This window comes from Momordica charantia (assembly GCF_013281855.1).
Source record: "Momordica charantia cultivar OHB3-1 chromosome 7 unlocalized genomic scaffold, Mcharantia_2.0 BLBB01000007.1, whole genome shotgun sequence".
NCBI classification, from domain to species: Eukaryota; Viridiplantae; Streptophyta; class Magnoliopsida; order Cucurbitales; family Cucurbitaceae; genus Momordica; species Momordica charantia.
In genome coordinates this window covers 17,823,568-17,848,693 of record NW_028275165.1, presented here as the reverse complement: position 1 = coordinate 17,848,693, position 25,126 = coordinate 17,823,568, and the positions used below count along the sequence as shown (strand labels likewise).

General features: G+C 32.2%; 3 protein-coding genes across 3 annotated transcripts; 1 reads left to right on the top strand and 2 right to left on the bottom strand.

The window, feature by feature from the left end:
* Window positions 1-2,525: 2,525 nt before the first annotated feature.
* On the bottom strand, window positions 2,526-3,449 carry LOC111009813 (glycine-rich protein). The gene is made up of 2 exons (XM_022283021.2): window positions 3,337-3,449; window positions 2,526-3,018 (listed from the first exon to the last, which is right to left on the bottom strand). Exons 1-2 carry the CDS (start codon window positions 3,413-3,415, stop codon window positions 2,693-2,695), a joined length of 405 nt encoding a protein of 134 aa, XP_022138713.1. The 5' UTR covers window positions 3,416-3,449; the 3' UTR covers window positions 2,526-2,692.
* Window positions 3,450-10,126: 6,677 nt separating this feature from the next.
* On the top strand, window positions 10,127-12,800 carry LOC111009748 (uncharacterized). Its single transcript, XM_022282940.2, has 3 exons — window positions 10,127-10,248; window positions 11,027-11,164; window positions 12,454-12,800. The coding sequence occupies exons 1-3, from the start codon at window positions 10,132-10,134 to the stop codon at window positions 12,616-12,618; spliced, it is 420 nt and encodes a 139-aa protein (XP_022138632.2). The 5' UTR covers window positions 10,127-10,131; the 3' UTR covers window positions 12,619-12,800.
* Window positions 12,801-16,803: 4,003 nt separating this feature from the next.
* LOC111009914 (Leucine-rich repeat receptor-like protein kinase family protein) lies at window positions 16,804-20,677 on the bottom strand. The gene is made up of 2 exons (XM_022283151.2): window positions 17,628-20,677; window positions 16,804-17,402 (listed from the first exon to the last, which is right to left on the bottom strand). The coding sequence occupies exons 1-2, from the start codon at window positions 20,479-20,481 to the stop codon at window positions 16,858-16,860; spliced, it is 3,399 nt and encodes a 1,132-aa protein (XP_022138843.2). The 5' UTR covers window positions 20,482-20,677; the 3' UTR covers window positions 16,804-16,857.
* Window positions 20,678-25,126: the final 4,449 nt, after the last annotated feature.

The window sequence follows — 25,126 nt, the reverse complement described above, 5'->3', positions numbered from 1 at the left end:
ATTTATTCAATTTAATAATTCTTTATAGATTACTTATTCTACCATCACTTTAAAATACTTGGTAAGTTTTGGAATGTAATTTTTCACCATATAATAAACATTGACCTACGGATGTTAGAAAATATGTAAAATAAATGTATAAGATATTATAATTTTTATACTCTACAATGTTAATTTGAATGAATGACTTGAATAATTCGAACCAATCGGATCCAAATATTTTATAGCTGAGTTGAGTTGAGTTTATTATTTAATAAGAATTGTTTGGTTGAATAAATTTACAACCAGGAGTACAATTGTATTAGGTCTAAAAAGTATATCTCAATCCAACCCAATCGAACTCATGAAAATCAAAAAAAATATTTTCATCAAAAACTATTTTTTGTTTTTCTAAAGACAGAGATAACTATATTTAAAAAATGATTTCCAAATAGCCCTTGAATTTTTTGAAGAAATGTTTTTTTAGAAAAACTTACTTAAAAGATGTAATATTTCATATAACTTATACTCTCCTTCTATGGTAACATGTATTTTTCTATTGATGCCAAATATTAAAACTTTGAGATTTTGAATAATTCTAACAAAATTAATTATAATCAAAGAAAAACTTGTAGTTTAAGAGAGATTAAAAAAAAGTGGAAAAATGCAGCTGGCAAATGCCACCAATATATCCTTTTTATGTACTAGCCTTGTCAAGATAACATTAAATAAAAATGAAGCATGCAGCATATCTAATCAACTTTTTTCCAATCTTGATAAGCTTCATTTATTATTATTTTTTTAACTTTCAATGTTTAACTCGAGATATATATATTAGTACAAACGGAGTCTCGAACCCGCCATCTTTTGGTAAGGAATATACGTTTTAACAATCAGCTGAACTAAACTTTATATGAAAAATAATTTTTATTAGTACCATTAATTTTTTATAAAAATTATTTGACAAAAATTTGACATGTAATAATGGGTCACTACATCGACCTCAATGATTATCAAACTTTAGAACTTTTTTTCACAAATTTATATTTTATTGATGATTTTGGTTAGAAGATTGGCATCAAACTTTATAAAGGGATTAGTGCTAATGATTTAAGTAGATGGCAAATAATTGCACTTTGACAACAAAACATAAGTTTGATTTGGAGGTTAATGAGATCCAAACCCAACTTTTTCTTCTCTTTTCTTCACTAAACCCCAATTGGTGTAATAAAGCAAAAACAGCTGCAAGCCCCTATATATATATGTATAATAATATATTACCCATTTGATCAAATGGTGAAAACTCCACAAGTGGCCTATTTATTTAAAATTTTTGTTTTAATAACTTTTTTATTTAAAAGAAATAGGCATGTCTAAGTCTACTGATTATTTCTTGGTAAAATACACTCAAAAAATAAAAATTAAATTTCTAAGATTTGACTTTATTTTTTATAGCATCTTAACGGGCGTTTCTAAACCCTCTGCTAACCTATTGGACGACATCAAAATCACTGCATCTACTTGGTCTTCCAAATCTCCCTCTTTTGTAATTATAATATTGTATTCATTTCTATGAACGGGAGTGCTTTCATTTAGGCACCTTTCTTTTGTATGTTACTTGCATACGTCTAATGAAAGTATATTTTTCATATCAAAAGGAGAAAAAAAAACTTTATTTTATTTTTTTATGCGAAAAAACATTAACAATAATGATATAGATTAGAAAAAACTAAATTAAAAAAATAAAAAAAAAACACTATCTCAAGCTTTATATTACTCGCACAACTAGAATTAATATACCAAACTTTAAAATATTTTCTATTGGGATGCATAATATCTAAAGTCATGAGCCCTTTTAATACTTGGAGTACTTTGGTACCTTAGGTGAGATTTTTCTCTTTTAATATTTTGCAAAAACTTTAAAACTTTAATTTAGGTGATATTTTTATTTTTATTTTATATATTTTTATCCATAATTTATGGTATTTGGAATGTATTGATGACTCTAATATACCAAATGTAGGACCGGGCCTCTACTATTTTGAATGTAAGTAAATTACTTTTAATTTTTTGATATAATTATTGTTAATTAGCAATTTCAAAACTTATTTTATTTTTAATTCATTTGTATATAAGTAATATTATGTATATGAGTATTTTTTTTTTATAAATTATAGTATCTATATCTTTTATTTACTCTCTATAAATCATCAAATTTTTTAGATTCGATTGTTTTTATATTATATATAATTTTTAATTTAAGTTTTACAAATTCTAAAGAAGTCACAATTGGAAGATTAATTATCTAAATGTTAGTTTTTCTTTTAACTTTACTTCATATTTACTATGAATTTAAGGTTATTTTGTATATAATAGTGTACTTAAAAAACATATATAATAGTTAGTAAAAAATCTCCCCGAACAAAAACGATGTATCCATCACTGACTGAACATATTTACTGAACTTTATATAAAATTTCCTAAATAAGAATTCTAGATCCGTGAGCTGCACGTAGTTATAACAAATTTTAGATCACTCCACACACAAACCAAACCATAAAAAGAAATTGAAATTGCTGCAAAAATTTTAGGAAAAACTATTTTTCTGCATGAATTTTAAGAAACCAGACATGACAAAATACACAATAACATAGATCACATTATGGAATCACACGGCGGCGGATCGATGTATTCCAATAACGGAAACAAGTGCTCAAGGAAATGGCAGGCCGCCGCCTACACCGCCAACTCCGCCGCCGACGCCGCCAGCTCCGCCACCTACGCCGCCTATGCCGCCGACGCCGCCGGGGATGATCCCGGTTCCACCACCAATTCCGCCGAACTTGCCGATGCCACCAACCCCGCCAAAGCCAAGATGTGGAAACAACCCTCCAACAAAGCCACCCATCCCTGCAAAACCTCCAACCCCACCAAAGATGATTTGCTTTTGCTCGCGGACACCACCGCTGCTCGGCGGGTCTGCCACCGGTGTCGGTGCCAGTTCTAGGGTTTGGTCTTTGTCGTCGCTGCGGTCATGACCTATATCCTCATATTGATAAAACAAACTTTTAAATTCAGTGGTAGTTAACCATGTATTATTTGTAATTGATCATGTGTAACTTTTGAAAAACAATTTGGAAGTAAAATTATATAAATAAAAATGTACAAAAATTCACTCATTTTGCCCCTTGAGCTAATTTCCAAATATATATACGATAGCAAGTTTAAATTTTGACCTCATATATCTTTTACATAATATTAAAAAAAAAGTAAAGGAGAATGTTGGAGGACTATTAACAAAAATACTAAATAGATTATAGTTGACAAACTTTTGAGTTTAGTAGTAGTTTTAACGACCTGGAACGTGGCGGCCGCTTGCATGTACGACCAGTAGAACAAACGCTGCAAGGACGACGAAGACGTAAATCTTCACCATTTCTCTCTCTCTCTCGATTTTTTGTGGGTACCTGAAGTATTTTGATGCATGGGGGTGGAATTTATAGAGAAAATTGAGGAGGGGGAGGCAGTTGAGAGTAATAAATTAGGGTTTCATAGTAAATGGGTTTTGTAAGACAGTTCATCTCTAACAGGAAACACCAACCTCGAACAGACAAATTTCTTTAAATTTTGGTCTCAAAGAGTTAGAAGAACTCTAGTTTTTGTTTGATTTGCATTCATTATTTTTCTCAGATATAACTGTTTGATGGGGAATAGCGTATGGCACGTGAGCTTCACGTGACTCTCATTCATCTCTATCTGCAGTTAATAATCCTACTGAGCCTTTCAGAGGGATCATTTGGCCTAAGTAGAGCTTCCTGTGTGGCATAGTTATTAAACCAGATTTAAATACTCTTTTGATCGACTTTAAAATTTGATTTTGGTTATACTTACTTTGACGACATTCACTTTGACCTTTATCCTACTTTTAACAGTCGGTTATCTCTTTTTGGTGCAATATCATATCAACAATAATGTATCGATTTCTATCGAAATTCTACGTGAGAATAGTACTAAATTAGATGATCACTTAGGAAGTCATAGTGTTGTACCTCTTGGTCACTTCTCTTTTAATAAGTAACTAATTTGGTCTTTATTTGTAAAATTTTAATACAAATTTTATAAGATGAAAACTCTTTAATGCAAATTTATAGCTACAGTTCAAAAAATTTGTCATACTCTAAAATTACGATGAAACTAAATAAGATAAAAATGAAAATGAAGAGTGGTCCCGTTTCTTAAAGTATATACGTACACTCTACAATACCTTATTACTCTAAAAAGTTATTTTATAGTAGGAATGAAAATACTTTTGAAGACCTCCAAATTTATATCTAGAAAGGAAAATTTAGTGGACCTTTTTGAGTAAAAATATGAATGGATTTCTGCATGAGAATCTTTGTTCTAATGGAAACAAGTTGTTGAGTGGCCCTTCTTCAATTTATTGGTATTAAATTTGCTAGTCCAATGTTTTTGTTGTATTGACATAGTTTGAGGCTATTTTGATACCAGCGAACTTGCTAAATCTTAGCATGTGTATAATCCACTCCCATGGTTGATTTTCAACTACGTTTAGGTATAATAATAGCCTTCTTAGTTAACCTGAACATATATTTCAACTCGTTAAAACAATTTTTGGGAAATGGGAACCACTTTATTTAGTAAATAGTATTAACCGGTTTAAGACATATCATCAATAAAAAAATTAGAGGCATTCCAATCTCCACCCACGTGTTAATGAACTCAAAAACAATGAAATATATAACATCTTTATATGAAATACTTAAATAATATGTTAGTACTATTAATATTCATGGACGTTCCATATCAAAACTAGTTAGCAATAAGAGGAGTAATTCATGTCTATTACAAAGTTTTAAATGTCGATGTCGATGAAAATATCAAAATCTTAATTTCATGGAAATGTCGATGGAAATACCGATAAAATGTCGATGTTGATGGATATTTCTATACAAGTCAGAGAAATTAAAAAATCGTAAAAAAAAAAATTAATTACCAAAATAACATTTTCTATTTCTAAATGAGTTAAAAATGATTGGTAGAGTGAGCATAGCTCAACTATAATTGACATATATCTCCAAGAGCCTCTGAGTTCAATCCCCCACCCTACATGTTGTACTAAAAAAAGTTTAAAATGATTAATATTAATATACTAGGTATATATTAGTGACATTTTGTTGATATTTTTCATATTTGTTCAATTTTTATAATATGATGGAAGTGTTGATTTAGTCCTATCGATGTCGAACTCATTGATACATGGAAATATCGATACGTCAATGGATATTTAATACCATGGTCTATTATAAACTTTTGTAAAATTCTTTTTCTTTTCAAACATGGATCATTGACTACAACTGATTATTTAAATATCTATAGAGCACACTCTACAATTTCAGTGGGTCTAATTCTTATAGTGAATTTATGGCTATATGGTTGAACATGATGAAACATTTTATTAAAGAATATTAACGTAATTGAACTCACTCTAATAGGTCTGGATGGATTTTAAATAAATTTATTTGTTTTATTTAATAAAATTTAGTTGTTTGTTTATCATGTGAAATATAGAATTCTTTGAAATCATAATGTCATTTAACAAAATCTCATAAAATTTTAAGGTAAATTATTAATAAAAAATTTCAAATCTCAAAATTTAAATATGTAAAATTTGAAAACACGGTCATTTGTGAAATATAATTTCTAATATGACCTACCGAAATAATTCTTCTACAATTTTTGCACAATTTCTATATTTATTCAATATTGTCTAAAGTTGGGGTTCGAGCCCTCCTTGGACCAAACGTCCATCGGCTTGGTCCTAGCCCATATCACCACCTTTTATTAACCTACTATTTTTTTTAGTACAACTTTATTAACCTACTAATGATAATTTAACAAGGAAAATTTTAATAATTTTATATCTCCATTTAGGGTTAAAAAACACTTCATTTCCAACCTGTCACATCTGTCCCAAGAAAAATCATCACTTTATTTACCTAATAAATTTTGCCTTCAGAAATAACATTAATAACCTTCTATAATCTTCAAGATCTCTATGGATACTTAGCCCTACATATTCTTTATATGTATATCTTCCATTTCAATATCTTTCCATTGCACTTATTCTCAAAACAATTGGCAAAAAAATGGCCCATGGCTGTGCATCTTCCATTGCTCTAAGATTTATTCTCTTCGTCCTTTGTTATTTTACTCTTCTCTTCACTCAGTATAATAGTTTTTCAACTCGTCAACCTCCTGTTCCAGACCTGTTTGATAACAATTTTGTTTACAGTTTTTATTTACAAGTGAAAACAGGGCTTTGATGTAAATGTTTATTTTGTAGGAATGGCTGAAATCCAGTGTCGGAGCAAGTGTGAAGACCAGCCAAATTGTGATGAGTTCTGCAGAAGAATTGGCTTTTGGGGAGGAAAATGCTTTCCTCCATTCTATCAATTTTGTTGCTGCCAAAAGTGATTTGAAATAAAATGCTTCTCTCTTTGAACGACCAAAAGCATGGCTCTGAAATTTCAATATCAACTTTTCTTTCTCTTCTCCCTTTTTCAAGTTGTTTCCCTTCTAATAATATGGAAAATAAAAATGTGTTATTCTACATTTGATATTGATTTAAGGAGCACGTATATATATGGCAAAACAATCACAATTGATAGCAATTATATAGCAGCAACATTTTAGATTTATAAATATAATAAGTAAAAAAGAAAAAAGACTATACTCAAATACATTCATTTACGAAAAAGACTACGATAGACTTGAAACTGACAGTAGTTTATTCCTCCCGTGATGTTTCAATAGCAATTAGTGAATCAAGCTCGATTTTAGGATGACTAATTAATGCAAATTTCATAAAATTGAGACCCAAATAAGTTCTCATATTAATCATAAATGTTAAAAATCCTAATGCCATTCAAGACTCTAAGTTGACGGTAATTAATTGACATATACCTCCAACCAAGAGATTGTGAGTTCGATCCCCCACCCCAAGATATGACACAAGGTGAAAATCAAACTTTTTTCTTTTTTTCTTTTTTAACCTTTAAACTATTCACCCATCCTTAGGAGTGTTTTAAAAAATCGATAATTCGAAAAATACAGAATAACCCAACCCACAGTTTGAAATTTGTTTGGGTCGAATTCGGTTCAAATAAATGGAAATTCTATGAATTTGATTGTTGGTAGGATTCACCTAAATTAAATATGACGAACTCAAACTTATTATTAATTTTAAGATTATCTCTTTTACTCAATCATAAAAATTAGATATGGTTACATTTATTTTAATTTTATTTCATTAATAATTCTTTTTGGATTATTTATTCACCGACTTCTAAATTTAACTATATTTAATTTTAAGTTTTTAATAGGTACATTTTTATCATATAAATAAACATAGACTTACATATCTTGATTCAATCTTAGACAATAGGATTATTACAAGATTCAATGTTATATAAATAGTTCTTTAAAATATTATCATTTACTTTTTTTTTATTTTTGTTATACAATACTTTGAATAAGTGACCTAAATAATCCGAACCCAACTATTTAATAAATGTTGTTTGGATTTAATAAATTTACGATCCAAAAATTGATCTAAAACATACCTCAACCCAACCCATAAACGCTCGTACTGATTTCTATAGCAATACTGACCTCAACCTACCTTTTCAATCCATAAGCAAGATTTCCAGTCAAGGGGCCATTAAGGCCACAATTAAAAATTAAAATAAATAAGTAAATAAGTAAGAGAAGAAAAAAAATATATATCAAAGATTAAATTACAACAACTCAACTCCTCACTAAACTTTACAGAAACTCGTCAACTTGAACATACCTCAATTGATAAAAAAACATACATATATCTCCAACCAAATGGTTATTAGTTCAAATTCTCACCTCATATATTGTTGTACTAAAAAAATAAGTAAAAATCTAACCCGGACAAAAACGAAAACCAAGAATTAAAATTCTAATTAAAAAAAAAGACTAACAAATAAATGCTTTGAGAAATAAAGGACACATAATTTCCACAATCACTGAACCTAATTAACTGTGAAATTAGTGTAATATATATCAATAACCTTCCATAATCTCTAAGATTAATTTGGATAATTAACCCTACCTAATCCTTATAAATACATATCCCATTTCACTATCTTTATATTGCCCTATTATTTCTCTCAAGAACAATCAGTAAATAAAAAATGGCCCCTAGCTTTGTTTCTAAGAGATTGATTCTCTTCATCCTCATCGTCTTCCTCTCGTCTTGCATTGGTATGATATATTTTCTCGATATCGTTTCATAACAATTTTTCATTTTCCAAAACTACGTTTCCTTGGTCTTGTTTGATAAGCATTTGAAATAATTATGTCGTGATATTTGCAGAAATAATGGGTGAATATGTGTGCCAAACTAACTGTGATGATGTGCAAGTTTGTGATGAGTACTGCAGAAGAGCTGGTTACAATCGAGGAAGATGCTCTCCTCAACTCAATTTTTGTTGCTGCCAAACCTAATCAAAATAATATAAATTATGCTAATTCTCTCTTTATTGAACCCAAATTTGCATGCCACACACTTACATAAAATTACAATATCAACCTTTTCTTGATCATATGGAATAAAAATGGGTTCTAAATTTTAGTGTTTTTTTTTTCTAATGAGTTGTATGTTTGATATTGATTAATAGGTTTCTGTTAAGAATATACTGATTAAATTTTGAGAAAAATGGTAAAATCCATCCAGAAATCATAGGCGTTGTTATAATCATACTCTCAAACTTTCAGTTTAATCGATCATTTTTGTGAACTTATGAAATCATTACAATTAAACCCTTAAATATGGTAAAATGCACATGAAGATTGTTAATTACCATCAAACCTTCAAATATAGATTATTAATTACAATTTATTTATTAATTTTTTATAGCGATTGTGACAATTTATTTAACCCAAGTTTTTTTAAATTATATAAAATTTAAAAAATAATATTAACCATTAACAACATTTTTCTCTTCAAAAGAAAGTAATCATTAAAAATTTTTATTTTCAGGAAACAAAAATTGAATTAAAATTTTGGGTTTTATGGTAACAATGGTTTGATTGTAACCCTACTTATATAATTTATTGGTGATTTGTGTGTAGTTAACAATATTTAAGAGTTTAATTACATAATTACAACAATTTAGTACTTAGAGGGAGAAAGTCATGGTAATAATTCCGAAAATTAAAGAGTAGTTTATACAATTTTTCATTAAATATTGTCAACAAATTTTATGATAATTTAACATATTACCAAAATAAATTCACAATCTTAAAATAATTTAATTTTCCTCATTCATATCTTGTGCCAATATCCTATCAGTTTCCCACCTTCACATTTGCAATATTATATCTAAAAATTAAAAATAATAAAATAATAGAAATAGAAATAAGGTTCCTGATACCTTAAAAATAAAACTACAGGATTTCTTGAGTTGATTGTATTGAAAATTCGTGCGATTTTATCCCGGTTTTAAATGTTAGGTCTGATGGAAATATTAGTCTCATAGCAATATTCATGTCGAAAATATTTCTAAAAATTCATAATAAATATTTAAAATAACAAATAAATATTTAACTTTTTTTAATATCAATATTATTAATATGTTTATATTAGTAATATTTTTTACATTTTGTCAATTTTTTTCAATACCTATGAAATGTCAATTTACTCTTCATCTAGATATATATGAAGCATAGACATACAGAAATACAGACATATCGATAAAAAAATTTAATGAACCAGTACTTGTAATCGAAAAAAAGATATACTTCTTGTATTTTTCATTACATTAATGGAGAGTTTAGGGAAATGGAAAACTACTGTAAAACTGCTTCTGAAAAGATCAAATATATTCCTGAAATTAGGGCTGACCCAAAAAGGTGGCAGTTTAGCCATGAAAGTAGAGAAGATAATGTCCCATCCTCCACTTATTACTCCATTTTCCCAACACCAAAACCCACAGAAATAGCTTCCTTTTAAAGTGCTTTTTTAAAAAAAAAATAAAAAAAAAATTTCAAACTTTAATTTCTATTTAAGTTTCCGAAGAAGAAGAGAGCCAAGAAGATCAGATGAGAATGTCAACTTTGAAACACACTGCAAAGCTTTCTAAATATTTGTTTACACCAAAATCCAATGCTTCTTTTGGTCATAAAGCCTTCATCTCCTCTTACCCAACACTTTCAAAAGTCAGTAATTTTCCATATTTTTGCTTCTTTTTCTTCTTCTTCTTCTTACAAATTATTATGCTTTTAGATTTCTGATTAATTATAATTATAGTGGGAGTTTATGATCTCTTTTAATTGAATTTCTTATTGTGTGATTGGGTTTGTTTTTAGATGCTTTTCCTTGATTTTGGCGACTATAATGGTGACTTGTTTCTCCTATTATTATATCTAAACCATACAATTAATGAAAAAAGGCCCAATTCCTGCTCTGTGAGCTAGATTAGAGAATTTTCATTTTATGTTTATTTGGTTGTGAGAATGCATTATTTCTTAATAATTGAAGGTAATATAATTGTTTTTCTAGCGTCGGAGGTGGGGATTCAAACTCTCAATCTCATGGTTGAATGCATATGCCTTAACCCACTGAGATATGTTCTTGTCGGCAAAATCTAACTGTTGTTTATTTGTTAATTAATTAAGTTATGTTTCCTTTATTTATATTTTCATTCTTCTTAATCAAAGATGATTTGTTTAATAAAAAAAAATAGGCTAAATATATCTGTTTCGTTTTTTTTTTTTGTCTTATAATTAACCCAATGTGTCGTGTTGCTTACGCCAGCATCGGTGATGCAATGTAAGTTCAGCATCGGTGATCAATTTTAACATCCACTAACGACGAGCGCCGATTAAATTGAAAGAAAATTCCCCACCAAGAAACATATACACATGATTATGTGTTTAAATTGTTGGGATGTATTGAAGTTTTGTAATTGAAAAGTAAAGTGTTGGGAAATTGCAGTCGAAGACGACGGATGAAGAGACTGTGGATGCATGTGTGAAGACTAAAGAAGCAGCAGAAGCAGTGAAAGAAAGTGCAAGAGAAGTCAGAGAAACAAGTGAATTCCTTAAAGACACTGTGGCCTCCACTGCCAAATGTGTAAGCCAATTCATTCTAAAACCCAATCTTCCCCCTTAATTCATTTTAATTTTATCATTCTTCCCCTCTACATAAAATCAAAATCCAACTTCATTAATGACCCAAAAAAAATAAAAATCAGGTCATTTGTTTCAAGATTTGTGGTGAGAGGTAGCGGGTAGGAATTTGAACCTATAACTTCAACCATTATAGGGTTAATTAGGAGAAGATTGGTTCAAACTCATGATGACCCCTGTCTTAGAAATTAATAATTCATATGTGTTTCCTAGTACAAAATGTTGTAGAGTAAAGACTGTGAGATTAGTCGAGGTGTGCGAAAACTAGTCCGAAAACTCATGGATATCAAAATAAAAGAGGTTGGGTCTTAAGATTTGTGGGCAAAGTTTAGAAACGTATTAGTGGTTTGATTTGGTGAGGTGTAATATTTTGCCAACAAACATTTTTACAAAAGATTTTCAGACTAAAGATTAGAGACTATTTTGTATATTTAAGGTTACATATTTGATTCTTAAGCTAAGACAAGACTATTTTTGTATGTGGTAGTTGTTTCGGTGCGATCTGTCTGGAGGTGTACATAGAGGGTCAAGAAAGAAAAATGAGGATTTGAAAAAGAAACGACTTTGTCTTCTCAAAAATTAAAAATAGAAATCACAATGGTTATCTCATGGTGTCTAAATAACTTAATTTTCAATCCCAATTTGTGATCACTTCCCATCAGTTTCCTATATGGAAATATTGTTCTTTCCTATTGTCCTTTACTAGTAGTTGTTATATGGAATTGTTACACTGTAGGACTCTACTACTTCGTTTTGTTGTAGTAGTTGCTAAGAACAAGGGATCGTCATCTCAACCCTCCCAAGACTGACCCGATTATAGAAGGTCAGATTCGGGTTCTAGCCAAAGAGGACCTTATCAACGTTACACTCCAACAAACATCTCCATCTTTGAGATCCTTACTAATATTGAAGAGACAGGGATGGAGAAGCTTCTCAAGCGCCTCAAGAAACTTAGAGGAGATCCTAAAAAACGCAACAATTTGAACCGTTCAAATTCTTCCAAAACCTAGATCATCGTTTTAACCGTTATCAACTATCAAGGGGGCCAAATGGACGTACAGATCAGAAGCTCCAACGATACGTGATTAATCGGTCAAATTCATTGACTGAATTAATCAACATTCGATCTCGATATTTTGATACAAACTTTAGGAATTAACTATTAGTGATTTGATTTTGGTGGGGTTTTTTTTTTTTTCGTTTTGTTTTTTGATGAATGATTTGATGAAACAGGTATCAAAAATGACAAAGGAAGTGACAGGAAAGGTGAGTGAAACAGCAGAGAAGATAACAAAAACAGCAGAGAACATAACAGAGAAAGCAAAGGACACTGTCTCAGGAGCATGGGGAACTGCAAAGAACACTACTGGAATTATCAAGGACTTCATTGATAAATAGTAACTCTAGCCCGAACTCTATTATGCTACTTATTATGGTTGAGCTATGCTCGTGTTAGCTATAAATGATACTTTATTTGAATATATTTATTATGTTATATACAATACAAGATTTTGTAGGATTGAAATTTGATTGTATTTAGGCCCCGTTTACTTACCAAAGATTGGAATATAATAAGCAATCAGAACAAAAATGTTATTTCTTTGACGTTGTTTATATTGATGGTGGTTGTGGAATTGCTCCAGACAAGGTAAAAAAGTTACTTGGTTTGAAATTTGATTAGGGTTTAAGGTTAACATGGTATTTTTATTTTAAAAAAGAAAAATTCTATAACTCTTTTTGGTACGTTTTTTAACCAAACTTATAAAAATGGTCTTGTCCTAGCTTAAGAATGGTAAAAAGTATTTATTTTACACCCCTAATCAAGTTGGATTGGATGTTCATTTTCTCTCCATCGGAGTGAGAATCAAATAATACAAAGTTAAATATACAAAATGGTCACCGATCAATATTTTGACCGTTCAAAAGATCGGGACCATTTTGAGAACACGGGTTTAAGTCAAAGGGATTGGATTTTTACGAACAGTCTATGTTGTTTTGGATTTTTTTTTTTTTTCAAATCACTTCAATTCATGATTAAAATAGAAACAAAGAGGAGCTCTCCCCAAAGAACATGTGTGGTGAGTTGTTGGGGATGCCAAAATTAATTGACACAGGGAAACCCTAATAAATTATGTCCCTCCAATCAATAGTAAAAGAGAAATGCAAATTTGGGGTATTGAGGACTTTTTTGGAAATGGAATGCAAAAGACAATTTGTAGTACAAATAAGAGTGTCTGAAAAAATGAAAGTTTTTTTTTTTTTTTGGTAGTTTTGTTGATGTTTTTGAAACATGTGTTCATCTTTGTTTGCTTTGGGAACTCTCAAGGTCAGTAATGTAATTGATTGGAAGCTTGATGAGACAGTTCAGATAAATTATATGAAAATGGGTGTATTTTAGCAGAGCATCCAAATTTCTAACAAATTACCTTTGGTAGGAATAATGTTGAAGTTTTAATTTATGGTCTAGTTTTGGTTGGAGTGATTTCAAATGAATTTTATTATTTTATTACCAGAGAATGATTCGAAAAGATTTCAAATCGTGTTTTCATGTTTAAAAAAACAATGGGAATTTGCAAGATTTCATAGATGTTTTATTTTATTTTCCTTTATAAGGATGATTCAAGTAAAGAAATCTAATTACATTCATTTCGGAAAAAAAAATCGCTATGCTTTAAATCATTAGACTTTGTTAATGCCAAATGGAGGGTTAAAAAGGTAAGTAATGTCTTCATCAACCTATTTCCAAAAGAGGTTTTTTTAAAGTCCAACTGCGAGCTACAACGATCTATTAGATGATGTATTTAGATATTGCGATGCAATCATTATCACAATTTAATTGGGTGGGTATATTTTTAGGCTTTCACGATTTTTGTTTGCTAACTTCTAGAAACAAAAACCTAATTCCTTATTAATCAAATTAATAAACAAAAACCTAAGTCCTTATGAATAAGTTACAAAAGCATAAATGTTGATACTTATAACATTGGTTGGTAAGCATATGTTTCAACCTCTAATATTTCGTAGATTTTTCAATTCAGTCTTTATTATTCAAGAAGTTTCAATACGTAATCCTTTGCATTTTAACCTTTTTTCAACCATACTCTTTTGCATAAGTAAATATTTTAACACTACAAGAAATTTGAACTTCGCAGCTTACAAAATTGTCGCAATAGATACATATTTCGTCAGTAAAATATATTCCTGACGATTTTTTTCCGATCGTCAACATAACCCCGTAACGAAAGGTCTTTGGAGATGATATTAGGATTTCGTCGCTAAAAAAGCTATAGCAACGAATCAGATTTTGTCGAGAAAATCCAATATTATGCAAAACTTTTTGGCGATGACTTTATTTTTGTCGCGTAGGATACTTTTGACAACGAAAATGACGAAACTTGTGGCAACAAATTTCAAATTTGTCGTTATAGGATACTTATGGCGACGACAGTTACACTTCGTCATCAAAAATACCCTATAGCGATGAAAATAAAGTCATCGCCAAAAGTTTCGTCGGCGAAAAGGAAAATTCATGTCATGTAATGTAATATGGTTGATGATTGAGGACATGATATTCAGTAATTAGTTGGCATAAATTTAGAAAATAAATTAGGCCACGGCAGAAGTTTCAACATTTCCGCTCAATTTGGTCGCTTAATTCCAGTGTCACGCACATAAAAAGCTTACCAATCTTTCAATATTGAAACATAAAATACTAAATTGAAACATTTTTTAATAATGAAAATTAAGTAAAGAAAAACACCCAATATTAAGAACTAAAACATATATTTGGTCCTCTAAAAATATCTTATCTCATTCCAACCTCGATTACACAAAATCATTTTACGGCATATGTACTAAGATTGTTCGAAACACTCATCCAAGGAACAAATGTATATGTATATGGAAATTAGTTAGAAGTCTTTGGGAAGGAAAAGAAAAAGAGAGTGAGAGAATGACTGATGAATTGAGATTGGATTGTCTCTTTTGGCCATTAGGTTTTTGGGAGCATCTTTCTCCCCATTTCTCAAAAACCCTAAACAGTACACTACTTTAATGAGACAGCGAAAGAAAGCTCGCTGCCATGGCTGCAAACAAACAACAAATCTGGAATCAAAATTCTGCCCTCCAATTTCCACACTGTTTTTTCAAAGGTCGTGTCTATGAAATAAAGAAGAAATTTTGGTGAGGATTCCATGATTCTGCATTGTGTTTAAAAAAATATAAAGCCAGATCGATTTGATTCTCTTCTCTCGATCTGAAGGAAAAAAAGGGATTTTTTTGTTTTTTTTTTGGTTTTAAATTGTTTGTGTAGTTTTATCCAAATGGGGGAAGAAAATCAGTCCATTGGATGGGGAGAATCTTGGTCTTTTGATTTCTCCTTGTGGGTCGGAATGTGAGTTTGTGGAGTTTAATGATTGCAAATTTGGTTGTTGTCTTTGTTGAAGATTTCTTGTTGTTTTTTTATGTGTAATAATTATATACGAACATATAAGATCTGACAGAAGTTGAGAACATGCCTCTAATTCAAGTGAAGGGAAGATTCTTCGACGAATTCTTGTTGGATATTTTTCGTAAGAGGAGATAATTTGGTTATTATGCCTTAATCTAGGTTGAGATAGTTTTGAGATTTTTATTTGATAATGTATACTCGTTTTCTCTCAAAAGAGAAAAATATGACACGGTCAACCCGATCCAATTTTGGCATAATGATCGATTTTACTTTTGGTTTTTCACCCAAAAAATCAGAGACGTTGTCCCTCACTTATATACTCATAATCTCCCCTTATCTAGTTAAGGTGGGATTGTGGTTGCAATCCTAACAATCCTCCCCTCGAATAAAATATCACTGAGTCTCCTCTCAAATAATCATTCATTCATCCAACTTTTATCCAAGTCAACTCTTCTTCTTTGGAATACACCATGTGTCCAATAGAGCTCGACCACAAATCATAGCATGACTACCATTCTTTGTTTGGCATCTGCAGATTCTACTAACACGGCTAAGTCAGGGACATGGTCAAATACCAATGGTCTTCCCCTTATCTAACTGTTGTGGGACTTTGGTCGCAATCTCAACATAATCGAAAAGAATAGTGGTAAGAGAATAACATGTCGAAAATCATAATTAGATAGTATGAATTCATGTGTAAAGATCACCTAGTCAATAAAACGTTAGGGAGTTTTTAGATTTGGATGTATACTTGAAGTCATTATCAAGCAAGATCAATGATTATAGTGAAGTCACAACAAAGATATAACCATATTGAAAGGTGCGATAGGATCACCTTAAATGGAAGAGTTTATGGTCGTCTGTGTATTTTGGTTTGACGCTATTTTACACCATGAAAAAGAATTACAGCAAATGATTTGTCTAATATTTTTTAAAAGAAAGAAAAATACTCAAATATAGTTCCTTCATTATTGAATAAACTGGCTGGATGGATCACAAACATTGGTCTACATTAGTTTCAAGTCATGAAATATCAATCCTTTTTTTCCTTCTTTTTTACACCATTGAAAAGCCAGCAATGTTTTTAAATTCTTTTAATTTTTTTTTTTTTGGTTGATAAAGAAGCTTACAAATAAACAAACTTCCCAATTTTTGGCTTAGCATAATCAATCTATTTTACAAAAAATTCAACTCTTTCTGCCATTAGAGGATGATGATGAATAGAGCAATGAGGAAGCAGAAAAGCTTGTGTTATTGCTTTTAGGCAGCAAACTTCTGGTTGCCATTTTTGAAGAAGATGTTGCTGCTGAAATTGTAACTCCATTGATGTTTGAGCTCTTGTTGTTGTTGTTCTCTTGCCCTCCATTATTTGCAGGGGAGGAGCCAGATTTTAGCAGCACATCAACTTTTGCATACTCTTCTCTTTCATGTTTGATCTCTTTGAGCATCGCCGCCACGTCTTTCATCGTCGGTCGCTCGTCCGGTGTCGGGTTTACGCACAATAAGGCTATGCCTAAAACTCGCATCATCTCCTCTGTTTCTGTCTCTGGCCTTGATTGCAAACTTGGGTCAAGGACTTCATTCCCTCTCTTTCTTCTCACCCAATCTACCACGTGTAGTCCATCCGGTATCGTCGGGTCGATCGGTTGTTTTCCTGTTAAGACTTCGATTATGACAACGCCGTAGCTGTAGACATCGCTCTTCTCGGTTATCTTCATCATGTAGCCATACTCTGAAGTGTACAAAGTGGAAGTTAATTAGATCAGAAATATTTGTTCATCTCGTACCAATACCGGTCTTGTTTCGCTAGGTCTACATGATCTTGATCTTGCAAGTTCAATTGAACTTGACATGTTCGAGATTGGTTGATTTAGCAAAACAGGGTATTCAAGGAATTGGTTTAACTTAGCTTTCGTAAAAGGCGATTGTTTTCAAGTGACTGAATAAAAATGCTTACCAGGAGCGATGTAACCATAAGAACCTGCAACCGTGTTGGATGACCTGCCGAAATCTCCATTGTCGATAAGCTTGGCGAGGCCGAAATCTGCGATATAAGCCTCGAATTCAAGACCGATGAGAATGTTGTTGGCCTTAATGTCCCTATGAACAATCGGAGGGACACAATCATGGTGTAAATAGGCAAGGCCTTGTGCTGCACCTAGTAAGATTTGGTACCTAAGATCCCATTCCAAGGCATTTCCATTTCTCTCATGTAGGAGACTTCCCAAGCTACCATTCGGCATATAATCGTACATTAGGAGCCTCGTGCTTCGATTCGAACAACAGCCTAAGAACCTGACGATGTTCTTGTGGCGAATCGAGCCTAGAGTCTTAACTTCTGCAGAAAACGAATCTCGAACCCCACACTTGTCGTCGTTGTAGCTATTATCTGTTGCCATCAATGTTGGCCACAGCTTCTTCACTGCAATCACTTCTCCGTTGTCCATTTCCGCTCGATAAACCACCCCCGAACACCCTTTTCCGATCGCATTAGCATCCACAAGGCACCTCAACACTTCCTCAACAGAGAAATTCAGCTTCTGGAATGGTGTGAATTGCCATGGCCATGTGTCTCCCAGCTCCGAATCATCGTCTCGAACCATTGTTCGAGCCCGAATCACAGCGATCACCCCCATTACTATCATCACAACCGTCAGGACAATGAGCAACGCAATTGCTAGCTTAAGCTTTCTTGATCTCCCCGTATCATCCCCGTCTCTCGCAAGTCCTCCCTTGCCCGAATCTGTCAAGAAGCACGAATCCCGAATCGAAGAACAGAGACCATTGTTGCCAGCCAAGTCAGTTGGCGATAGTTGTCTGAAAAGTTTGTTGTCCGGGAGATAACCAGTGAAGTTATTGAAAGAAATGTTAAGCGAGACGAGATTATCGAGCCCGGCAAGTGCCTTCAAATCACCCTCAAGCCTGTTATGTGAAAGGTCTAGAACAGAGAGCTTAGTAAGTCCAGACATTTGAGAAGGCAATGAGCCAGTCAAGCCATTAAAACTAAGGTTGAGAGCAATCTCAAGTGATTCGATCAAACCTAACTCGATCGGTACGTTCCCGGTCAGCTGATTGCTACTGAGATCAAGTAGTTGCAGACTTGAACAGAGTTTCAGTGATGTGGGAATTGTTCCTGAAAAAGAGTTTCTTGCTAGAATGAGCTTATTCAAAGAAACAAGATGTCCCAAAGTAGCTGAAATTTGACCATCAAATTGATTAGATGAAAAATCCAAAACTTGAAGCTGAGAAAGAGAAGAAACTGACTCGGGCAATGGACCTTTCAGTCCATTGTAGCTGAGATCAATCATTTCCAAAGCTCTACAATTCCCAATCTCATCAGGCAGAGACCCTGAAAGATGATTTCCTGACAAATCAAGGAAATCCAAGCTCTTAAGCGCCCCCATCGACTTGGGAATCTCCCCCGCAATCCGATTGCTCCCGAGCCTCATCCTCACAAGAGAGCTGCAGTTACCAACATCAGGTGGCAATGTCCCAGAGATATCATTGGAAATCAAAAGAAGCTTAGTCAAGTTTTGGAGGTGAAACAATCCAGAAGGAATGCTGCCCGTTAACGAGTTGTGCGACAAATCGAGCGCTTGAAGATTCGAACAATTCGACAAACTTGAAGGAATGCTTCCTTCAAGCTGATTCTGCCAAGCAAAGAACACATTCAACTTCCACAACATCCCCAACTCTGGTGGGATCAAACCAGAAATCTCATTACTATCAAGCTGCAACTGCAAAAGATTTGTGGCATTGGAAAGATTTGAAGGAATCGAACCAGAAACATTATTGCTACTAATCATGAACTCCTCAAGCAAAGAAAGCCCCCCAATTGTCAAAGGAATAGCCCCAGAAAGAGAATTCAAAGAAAGATCAATCTTTCTCAAGCTCACACACCCACCAATTTCAGGTGGGATTGCTCCAATCAACTCATTCTGCCATAGAAACAGCTGCTCAAGTTTCTGCAGCTTCCCAATCTCCGGTGGGATAGAGCCAGAGAGGCTGTTTTCATAAAGAAATAAGTTCACAAGCTCAGAACATTTACCTAACTCCGGCGGGATCTCGCCGGAGACCATCGTGGTGTAAATGGACAAAGTTTGAAGCTTTTGCAGTCTGCCCAAAGAACCAGGCAAAGGGCCTGAAATTCGAGTGTCAGCAAGCCCCAAAATGGTCAAATTCCTGCAACTTCCGATCTCCTCTGGGATTTCTCCGGCCATGTCTCTGTTTCCTCCGGCCCGGAGAATCTCAAGACTCCCCATTTTTCCCACCCCAGAAGGGATTCCCCCACTCAGCCTATTGTCATACAGCAGCAGATTCTTGAGGGCTCTGCAATTGGTGAGCTCCACTGGGATTTTCCCTGTCAGCTGGTTGGAGTTCAAGACCAAATCCTCAAGGTTCTCGAGCTTTCCAAAGGTTGTGGGGATTGTTCCCACGAGGGTGTTGAAGGAGAGGTCAATGAGAGCGAGTTCAGAGCAGTCACCAATGTCAGAGGGAATGGGGCCTGTGAGATTAGCATCAGAAATCACCAGCCTTTGAAGGAACTGAAAAGAGGATAGATTCGAGGGCAAAGGGAGCTGAAGAGGGATTGAAACAATGTTGATTTCAGTGACAAATCCTTGGGGAGAGCAAACAATGGAGGTCCAGTTACAGGGGGTTGAGTCAAGGACATTCCAATTTGAGAAAACAGGGGAAGAACTGGTGTGAAGCCATGAGAGGAGGATTGAAGCTTCATGGTTTGGTGCAGAAAATGAGGAATTAAAGAAGAAGAAGAAGATGATGATGATGAAGGGGAGGGATTGGATGGACATTTGCCTCAAATTCCAAACTTTTCTTCTTGGGTTTGCATAATTTTGGGGTTTGGAAAACTCTCTCTTTTCTCTCTTGTTATGGGAGTGTGAGTTTTTGAGAGTGTTTGCTCTTCCTTGCCATGAACTCAAGCTCAAGGGAAGAGGGAGTACAAATACCTAGGATTTGTTTCTTTAAAAATTTCAAAAAGAAAACAAGACAATGATAATGCCATACATAGCAAACCAAACCCACCAAAGAAACACACACAAAAACTTGACGTATTTTAAGTTAATGTTTGGATTCTCTCTTTTCCTTTTGGTCCTTCTTCTTTTACTAATTTCTATTTCATCTCCCATGTAGTGATTTTCCCTTTTGGGTAAGTTTTATTGTCACAGAATAGTAAAATTAACCGACAAAAAGATGATGTAATGTTATATAGGTTTTATTAATTGAGTTGAAATCATTTTATGTTGGTTAAAAAATTCTTTTAGTTTGTGTATTTTTGTTGAAGTAATAATTTACACTACAAACTTTAGTTTATAACGATTTAGTATTTATATTTTCAAATTGTAACAATTTAGTCTCCTAAACTTTGGTTTGCTAACGATTTAGTTAATGTAGTTTAAAGTTTGTAACAGTTTAGTCTCTATATTTAAAAAGTTTAAAATTTGTAGATCGATGAATCAATGAGTGACTAAATATGCTTATAAATTACGAAGACTAAATTGTTTCATGATAGAAATAGATACTTAATTTTAATGCGATTTTTCATGGTAGGAATTAAATTATTGCAAATTTTAAATTACAGGAAAACAAATTGTTACATACTAAAGGACTAAACTATTACCAATTTAAAAGGGTAAGGAATTAAATCGTTACAAACAAAGGTTCGTGGACTTGATCATTACTTTAACGAAAAGTATAAAGACCAAATATATTTTTTAACTTTTTAGGTTTCAATTTGATAATAATACCACTCCCCCATAAAATTTAAAACTCACGGTCAAACTTACTGTACAGGATGCATAGCTTAAAAATTTTTCTTTTTTCTGTTTAAAAGAACAACTTTTTTTTACTACAAGCATAACTTAACTATTAAGGCACCAACGACATTGTAGATTGAAGGTACAAGTCCTTACCCCATACTTGTACTACTGTAATCTGAAACAGATAAATACTAATAATAATAAACTTACTTATAACACGCAAAATTGCTCGTTATAATAGAAAATATGATATATATCGACATTCTTTTAAACATTTAGTGGCATCAATCTAACTTAATCGAAAAAGAATTTGTTGGGTTTGTAAGGCAGTGCAAACAAAATCTCACATTGATTAGGAAAGGTAATAATCATAACTACAGAAGAGAGTTCAATTATATTCATTGGTACGAGGCTTTTGGGTGAAACTAAAAGCAAAGCATAAAAATACTTGGGGTACGGTTGTCCTCGACACAATTTAATACACATCCCACGTAAAAGCGAAAATTTTTAAAAGATTAAGTAACAAAATTGAAAAGGGAACTAATGATTGACACTAAATATATATTTAGCCAATTTTTTTTTAAATCCTAGGACATAATTGAAAATAATTCCACGTATAAAACCTATATATCTAAAGATTTCACATGGGTTAATATTTCTAGAAAAGTTATAAAAATCAAAAATTTATAACAAATTATATTTAAATTAATAAATAAATATTTAAGTTATAAATTATCAATAGTATGTCTATATTAGTAATCAGTTTGACATTTTTTATATTTTATCAATTTTTTATACAATTAAAATATCAATTCATCTTTTGTGTTGTAACTCATGAAAATATAAAAATATCTATAGACGGAAGATGAAATTGAAAAATTCAAGAGATTAGCTAGGGGCCTAATCATAAAAAACACAAAAGATAGGGGACTAAAATATATACATTTACCAAAACTCAAAAAGAAAACAATAATGCCATACAAAGCAACCCCCTAAAAAAAAGAAGAAGAAGAAGAACACACGAAACTTAAATAAATAATTAAATTAAATAACCAAAATATATTTAATTAAGACTCGACAGAATTAATAAAACCAAATTTTTTAGAACTCCAATGTCTTGAGATCGGCGAACCTGCAGCACCAGCCACCACCCTCTCCACCACCCTCTTTCATATATATTATCAGAAAGAAAAAAGTACGAAATAAACAAATAATTAAAATAAAGTTTTTAGCTTAGAAAATTGCCTCTTTTGATTAAAAAAATCTCCCATTTCAGAAAAATTAATTAATTAGTACACAAAAACTTTCGTATTTCATAAAATGGTTTGGTAGATTGGTTCACGCGGCCTCTGCAGAACCCACGTGACAAAGACGGTGAAAACTCTCACCTTTAACGTTAAATTATATTTACAGTGTTAACTTTTTAACCTCCATCAGATTTCAGAGAGAATTTAATTTGGTAAAAAAGCCAAGCAACAACTATAATCTATGGAGGATGTCTTAAAAACCCTATCTCAATATTGCTATTCTCTCCGGTAACTTACGCGTCGATCCTCGGAAAACTATTCAATGTAGTTGTCCCTCTCTAAACTCTTGAATACAACGGTTAAGTTATATGACTTTTAGTTTCTCTTTTCTGTAGTCGACGGTATAAAACTGTCAAACGTATTGTTCCAGTCTCCTCAAATGATTGATCTTATCAATGATCTATTAGACTTTTTTTCTTTTTTAATTTGAGGGGCCTATTTAGATATATAATTGAAAGGTTAGGAACGTATTAGACACAAATTTAAAAGTTTAAAAACCCACTAGATAATTTCTTAAGTTCTGGATAACCAATTAGATCATATGACACTTTTTCAAGTTCCGGGATCAAACAGAGACACAATTTGTCCCTATACCTAGGGTATACGCACTGTCCCCGTACACGTACATTCACAATGGGTCATTGCTTTGTGGAGTTGGGTTCCATGTAACTTGAACCTAAGACGTCAAAGATATTTCTTAAGGTCCCAAGTCACACAAGCTATCCCTTGAGGTTGTAATTTAACCAAAATTTTATGTGCGGTGAAAAATATATCGAGAGACCAAGATTAGGGTTTTTGACCATTTTGTTTGGTTATATTTCAATACAAGATGATAGCAACTGTGTGGAGTGACTCTTTTGGCTGCCCCCACAAATTAAAGGGGTTGTTTTTCTTGAGGTTAAAAGGGTTTTTTTGAGTTTAGATTGACTTGTTTTTCTTCTCCATTTATACTTTGGCCATTATTTCATGTGCTGTCAGCCAAAGGACAGATAAAAAGAGAATTGAAAATGTCATTTCATCTTCATTGTCTCTTTATTGGGTTCAAAAATGGGTAGAAGAGCAAAACCTATTTTTTCTTCACTATTCATAGTGGAGAGAGGGACTTGAGTTTCAAATATTTAAGCTCTAAGATAATGGTGCAATTGCAAAGGACAAAGGGGGCTCTCATTTCCTATACAAAACTAGGCTTGGAAAAAAGAGGTCTTTTACTTTGCCCTAAAAAGGGAAATTCCCAAATGATTGATTAAATATAGATGAATCCCTTTCAATTTCTTGCAACTCACATGAAGCCATGGTTGCAAAATGTAACTCTAGGGGAAGAGTCAAATTATCGGGTGCATCCTATATTTCCATCATCGTCATAAGGTTAATTCTGGTGCTTTCTGGTTCAAATATTCGAGAGTCGATTTCGTTTCTTGTTACAAAGAAATAATTAAAAAAATAATTTGTTGTGTTCTTTTTCAAAAAGGTTACAAGTCGAAGTCCATAAGAGCAAAATAAAAAGAAAAATATGACTCGCTAATTAGTTTTATCTAATATAATATTTTAAGAAGTATATAAATTTGCCCTCTCTAAATTTTTAGAATTGAAATATTATATACATAAAAAGTTATAACGTACAACTTTTTCCCTTAGGAAAATTTAAAGTTTGCTGTTAATAGGAAGTAATAAAATCTCATTAGGACTACCTACCTTAGAATTAGTAATTTTTAGGTTATGCGGTTGCCCTGTAAAATTAATCGAGGTGCGTATAAACTGATCCGGACACTCACGGATAAAAAAAAAAGTAAATAAAAGATTTTGAATTAGAATAGATGAAGCCTTTAAGTCCGATGAACTTTTGTAAATCACTGCCACGTAATTCACTAACATAAATAATAATAGAGATTACAATTATAAAATGCAAATGATTATTGATTTTTTTCAAACAATTATATAATTCATTAGCTCAATTATTCATTTTTTTCATTTCTTTACAAAAACTACATATCCCCTAAAACTTTTTTTTTCCATGAATTATTACCAACATGGACCAATATTATATAATTATTTGTATATTTTGAAAACAACAACAATAGATGGCAAATATATAAAAGAAGAAAACAACAAAAACATATAAATTAAACAATAATAAAAATACAATATAATAATATGTGTGGTTGCATTCAAAACACAATCAATACCCTAAACCATACAACATTGTAGCATGAATGAAATAGTAATAAATTCTAAAAGAGTAGAGCCCTACACCCTAATATATAAAAAATAATAAATAAATATTGTAGCATTAAATAATATGAACAGTATATGTGGTAAATTCTTGATAGGTAAATCCAGAGGGAACAATCAGAAAATTCTATGATGTGAGAGTG